The following is a 6,866-nucleotide window of genomic DNA, read 5'->3' as shown; positions in this document are numbered from 1 at the left end:
AGACCCAGTTTGTCTCAATCAGGCATATGGGGGTGGTGGTGATTAGACCATAGAGTCAGGGAGAGGGTGTGTGTGCGTACGTGTGTGTACTTTGGTCTGCCTGGCTAATTATCATCAGTCTTCTATTTCAGGATATGGGCGTTGTTCCTATTGTCTATGTCGCTACTCTCTCTGTCTTCTTCTTTCTGTGGCTGTATGCATATCTCTAACTCACACAAACACTCACTAACACTTCTCTCTCTCTCTCTCTTCAGAGTCCGTTATGGAGTGTCCCCACAATTGCCATGGCAACGGTGACTGTCTGTCTGGAACGTGTCATTGCTTCCCAGGGTTCCTTGGGCCTGATTGCTCAAGAGGTAAGACGCACACATACACACACGTCGTTTGAGAGGAGTAAACCCACTATCTCCTCCCATAATTGGCTGTAGATTGTTACCCCGGCGCGTACATAACAGAAGCCTTGGAGGCATTGATTCAGGCACACAGACGCACACACACTATTCTCTCTCTCTCTCTCTCTCTCTCTCTCTCTCTCTCTCTCTCTCTCTCTCTCTCTCTCTCTCTCTCTCTCTCTCTCTCTCTCACTCACTCACTCACTCACTCACTCACACACACACATTGATTCAGTCAGTCAGTACCTCTATGTCTCTGCCTACTACTACCTCCATCAAGGAGGCTCTCTCCATCTCCCCTTTCATCATTATACAACACTGTGTGCTTGGCTGGAGCTAAAACAAAGAGGAAAGGGTCTCACAAGTCATTAGAAAGTCTAATGTCCCTCCATCCATCACTATTCATCAGCTCTCTGCTTATATTCCCTCTGAATGATACTGAAGAGCCGCTGAAGTGACTTCTGTGTCCCTTTCTGTCTCACTATATAACTCTCTCTTAACCTGGTGACACCCTGTATATATCTTATTAACCTGGTGACACCCTGTATATATCTCTCTTAACCTGGCGACACCCTGTATATATACCTCTTAACCTGGTGACACCCTGTATATATCTCTCTTAACCTGGTGACACCCTGTATATATCTTATTAACCTGGTGACACCCTGTATATATCTTATTAACCTGGTGACACCCTGTATATATCTCTCTTAACCTGGTGACACCCTGTATATATCTTATTAACCTGGTGACACCCTGTATATATCTCTCTTAACCTGGTGACACCCTGTATATATCTCTCTTAACCTGGCGACACCCTGTATATATATATCTTAACCTGGTGACACCCTGTATATATCTCTCTTAACCTGGTGACACCCTGTATATATCTCTCTTAACCTGGTGACACCCTGTATATATCTCTCTTAACCTGGTGACACCATGTATATATCTCTACTAACCTGGTGACACCCTGTATATATCTCTCTTAACCTGGTGACACCCTGTATATATCTCTCTTAACCTGGTGACACCCTGTATATATCTCTACTAACCTGGTGACACCCTGTATATATCTCTACTAACCTGGTGACACCCTGTATATATCTCTCTTAACCTGGTGACACCCTGTATATGTATATATCTCTCTTAACCTGGTGACACCCTGTATATATCTCTATTAACCTGGTGACACCCTGTATATATCTCTCTTAACCTGGTGACACCCTGTATATGTATATATCTCTCTTAACCTGGTGACACCCTGTATATATCTTATTAACCTGGTGACACCCTGTATATATCTCTCTTAACCTGGTGACACCCTGTATATATCTTATTAACCTGGTGACACCCTGTATATATCTATCTTAACCTGGTGACACCCTGTATATATCTTATTAACCTGGTGACACCCTGTATATATCTCTCTTAACCTGGTGACACCCTGTATATATCTTATTAACCTGGTGACACCCTGTATATATCTCTCTTAACCTGGTGACACCCTGTATATATCTTATCAACCTGGTGACACCCTGTATATATCTATCTTAACCTGGTGACACCCTGTATATATCTCTATTAACCTGGTGACACCCTGTATATATCTCTCTTAACCTGATGACCTCATGTATATGCAATATTTTACTCCAACAAAAAACATTCCTATACAATATTGCAAAAACGTTTATATGGAACATATATCTCATGAGACTATGTTGTCATGCATGTGTGAATGTGCTCACTGTATCATGCGTATGCCTGTGTGTGTATTTATGCACATACACACGCTGTATACGCTTACATCCATTTGTCCCTCTGTGTCCCATTGCAGCTTCGTGCCCCGTGCTGTGCAGTGGTAACGGCCAGTACTCCAGGGGTCGCTGCCTGTGCTTCAGTGGCTGGAAGGGGACCGAGTGTGACGTGCCCAGCAACCAGTGTATAGACATCCACTGTGGGGGACACGGCATCTGTATCATGGGCGTCTGTGCCTGCAACACCAGATACAAGGGAGACAACTGTGAAGAAGGTAAGAGATCAGTCCATCCATCGATCAATCAATCATCCAACCAACCAATCAATCAACTAAGTTGTATTTGTATCAACAGTTGTCACAAAGGGCTTTACAATAATCTAGCCTATCTGCATCTAGTGTAGAAATAGGATGGAAGCCCATAGATGGACAATAAAGTATTGTATCATACGTACAGAATATCTAATACACATCAACAGTGATTGGGAGATGGGAAAAAGGAAGGATTTCAGACGTATTGGCTGCTGTCACTGTGTAGCACCGCCAAGCGTAGATAGGCCAGATCAGAAGTATTGGCTGCTGTCATTCTGTAGAGCCGTGATGCTTAGACAGGGCACATGATAGGCTAGATCATCTTAGCCAGATGTATTAAGCCATTAGCATGAGATCATAGATTCTCATTGTTTTTCCTGTTAGAGGGATCTTTTGATCTGCCCTGCCCTTTTCCCCCTCTCCTCGGTGTGTGTTTGTGTATGTTCAGACACATCCTCTTCCCCTCTTCCTTCCTTGTCAGCCAGTCAGTGTGTGATTGCTCAGCATTCACCATCATAATCTTTACCGCCAGCCAATAGTTCAGTATTACAGAAACAATTACTACTCTCTACTTCACAGAGAAAAGAATTACATCACTGTCCCCATTGATGCGTGGCTTGAGACACACACACACTCACTGACTCGCTCTCACGCACACACACACACATGCACACACACACACACACACACAGAATGGAGGATATTAGATTAGCTAAATTATCCTTGCATGTACCTGCTACGCTAGACTACAACACAACCCACCAGAAGGGTAGCTCTGTCTGTACATTAGATCCAATTATTGCACTTCCCTATGGGACAAAATCTCATCTTCACTGCTCAATAAAATGGATTTCTGCCAACCTCCTCCTACTGACACGCACCACAATCCGACGCTAATGCAATTAGTTTGCAGTGAATGTTATTGTGAGGTCTGTGACCCAGTCAGTAGTCAATGGACAGATTAAGACCCATCATCACTGAGACAGCAGAGGGAAGTAACTGCAGCTCAACAAGCATCAGCCCCAGGTTGCTGGGCATCAACAGACAAGTCAAATTGTATTTGGCACATGCGCATTATACAATAGGTGAGGATCTGGGGACCCATGCCAAATCTTTTCAGCCTTCTGAGGGGGAAAAAGTGTTGTTGTGTCCTCTTCACAACTGCCTTGGTGTGCTTGGACCTTGATAGGATGTTGGTGATGTGGACACCGAGGAACTTGAAACTCTCGACCCGCTCCACCTCAGCCCCGTCGATGTTAATGGGGGCCTGTTCGGCCCTCCTTTTCCTATAGTCCACGATCAGCCCTTTGTCTTACTCACATTGAATGAGAGGTTGTTGTCCTGGCACCACACTGCCTGGTCTCTGACCTTCTCCCTATAGGTTGTTTCATCGTTCTCGGTGATCAGGCCTACCACTGTTGTGTCATCAGCAAACTTAATGATGATGTAGGAGTGCTTGGCCACGCAGTCGTGGATGAACAGGGAGTACAGGAGGGGACTAATCATCCACCCCTGAGGGGCCTTAGTGTTGAGGATCGGCGTGGCAGATGTGTTGTTGTTTACCCCTACCACCTGGGGGCGGCCCGTCAGGAAGTCCAGGATCCATTGTTTCATCGTTGTTTCATCGTTCTAGGCCTGATCACCGAGAACGATGAAACAATGGATCCTGGACTTCCTGACGGGCCGCCCCCAGGTGGTAGGGGTAAACAACAACACATCTGCCACGCCGATCCTCAACACTAAGGCCCCTCAGGGGTGGATGATTAGTGAGGTGTTTAGTCCCAGGATCCTTAGTTTAGTGATGAGCTTTGTAGGCACTATGGTGTTGAACGCTGAGCTGTAGACACTCACAAACACAGAGATAGTATACACACACACCGACACAAACACAATTCCACAGTGAGTGTTTGTGTACTGTATGTTTATATTTGCTCTATGCAACAATCCAAAGTGACAGCAGTTGGTTGGGAATTGTGACAAATCAACCTCTCTCTCCTTCCCCTCCTCCCTCCAGTGGACTGCCTGGACCCTGGCTGTTCAGTCCATGGTGTGTGTATCCACGGGGAGTGCCACTGTAGCCCGGGCTGGGGGGGCACCAACTGTGAGATTCTCAAGACCATGTGCCCCGACCAGTGCTCCGGCCACGGCACCTACCAGAGCGAAAGCGGCACTTGCACCTGCGACACCAACTGGACCGGCCCCGACTGCTCCGTCGGTACGTTGTTGGTGTCAGCAGGTTGTTTGAATGTTGGTAAAGGTTGTTAGTTGTTAGCATGCAAGCCTTCACGCAGAAGTACTACATTTTTGGTACGTTGTAAGCACATTAGCATGCTAGCCTTATTATCTCAACAGTACTACATTTGGTACGTTGTTAGCACATTAGCATGTTAGCCTCTCATTAACTCAGCAGTACTACATTTGGTACCTTTTTAGCACATTAGCATGCTAGCCTCTCGTTAACTTAGCAGTATTACATTTGGTACATTGTTAGAACATTAGCATGCTAGCCTCTCGTTAACTTAGTAGTATTACATTTGGTACATTGCTAGAACATTGTTAGAACATTGTTAGAACATTACCATTAACTTAGCAGTATTACATTTGGTACGTTGTTAGCACATTAGCATGCTAGCCTTATTAACTCAACAGTATTACATTTGTTACATTGTTAGAACATTAGCATGTTAACCTCTCATTAACTTAGCAGTATTACATTTGGTACATTGTTAGCACATTAGCATGCTAGCCTTATTAACTCAACAGTATTACATTTGTTACATTATTAGAACATTAGCATGTTAACCTCTCATTAACTTAGCAGTATTACATTTGGTACATTGTTAGAACATTAGCATGCTAGCCTCTCGTTAACTCAGGAGTACGACATTTGTTAGCCACTACTCATTCACTACGTGGAGACGGATATCTAGTAAAGATATCATTCACATTCACAGAGCTTCTCTCACAGTTGTGCCATGGCCTTCCCAGCTATATCCTTCCACTGTATCACTCTCTCTCTTTCATTCTTTATCTCTCTCTTTTCACTGCTGCTTTGTGGACTAATGCTGTTATGAAGGCCACAGTGTGATTTTTATATTAACTGGCCTTAGAGAAGAGAGAGCACATCGATCTGATCCATTTTTCATTTGAGAGAAAGCTGTGTTTATCTGGCTCTAACACACTGGCTCAGCCAGCAAAGAGAAGGAAGGCTGGAGAGAGAGCAAAGGCCGTGGGTTTGTTAATTACACTGAGTTTCAATTAAATAAGGCAGTACTGATAATTACTAGAAAACAGAGAGGGAGGGATGGAGAGAAAGAGAGAGACTGAGAGAAAGAGAGAGTGAATGGAGGGCGATTCCGCACCAGGACAGCCCGAAAAATATTGATTGTTTGACATTTCTATCACTTTAAAAAATTTAAAAAAAATGTGGAAGTGGAAATTTGAGTCCCTTTTTAGACCTATACGTGCGTTGTGTAAGACCCTATGATCTGTGAACCGTACATGATACAGACAACATCTTGGTCTCATTATACTCCTTATAGTGGAGATTCTGATATGGTAAATATCAAAAATAGAAATATTTATATCTCAAAAGTACCCTTTTTTATCTTGTTCATTTCAAGACGGATTGTTTGGAACAATATACTCTACAAGTATATCATTTTTCAGAGTGGGCAGAGTGATTCAAAAATAAATAAATCGAATAACAATGTTAAAAGCATGTCAAACATCCTTCCTCCCAATGACATTTCTGTGTGAGAATTGCCTGTAAAAATTGGAGATAACCTAAATATTTTTGGGGCTGTCCGGGCGTGGAATCGCCCTGGAGAGAGAAAGAGTGAGATAATGACTTAGACATGGAATAAAGTAAAAACAGAGGAATAGGAGAGAGGAGAAGCATGGGTGTTAAGCAGAAACATATGCCCTCTTCTGTCTTTATTATTGTTTTGTCTGAGACAGTTTGGTCTGGACCGCCTGGGACCACGGTGACCTTCAGACAGATGTGACCAGAGCCTCAGTATGGTCACCCCTCCAGCCCACTCTCTCCCTCCCTCCCTCCTCCCTGCTTCACACAGCGCCCGCCACGTCTCGCACACACACACACGCACACACACCGCCCCGGTGACAAGGCGATGACAGTGACGAACAGCGCCACTTCCTGACACACAACACACTCTCTCACACACGCTCACACACAGCGGTAATGGCAGCTCGCCACAGGCAGCGGATGCCCACACTGAGCGAAGCCCCTCCAGGGGGCTGATGGAACTTTAGAGACCGAGAAAGACTGAGCGGTCGGGGGTCTGTTGGTCTTGTGGTCTTACCTGGAATGACTCAGAGATTAACAGCTCGATCTTCCAGCCACTGACTGATAGCTAGTCTAAGAGAACTCCGCTCAATCAATG

General features: G+C 44.7%; 1 protein-coding gene across 1 annotated transcript in view; it reads left to right on the top strand.

Moving 5' to 3' along the window:
- The window catches only part of tenm3 (teneurin transmembrane protein 3), a 380,000-nt gene that overhangs the window by 280,571 nt on the left and 92,563 nt on the right, over positions 1-6,866 (top strand). The window contains exons 9-11 of the mRNA XM_031836697.1: positions 255-356; positions 2,230-2,424; positions 4,475-4,675. Coding sequence (XP_031692557.1) covers positions 255-356; positions 2,230-2,424; positions 4,475-4,675 — 498 coding nt within the window. The remainder of the gene's footprint in view (positions 1-254; positions 357-2,229; positions 2,425-4,474; positions 4,676-6,866) is intronic.

The sequence above is a fragment of the Oncorhynchus kisutch genome, linkage group LG12 (genome assembly GCF_002021735.2).
Source record: "Oncorhynchus kisutch isolate 150728-3 linkage group LG12, Okis_V2, whole genome shotgun sequence".
Taxonomy (NCBI): domain Eukaryota; kingdom Metazoa; phylum Chordata; class Actinopteri; order Salmoniformes; family Salmonidae; genus Oncorhynchus; species Oncorhynchus kisutch.
This window is presented reverse-complemented; position numbering and strand designations above follow the sequence as displayed.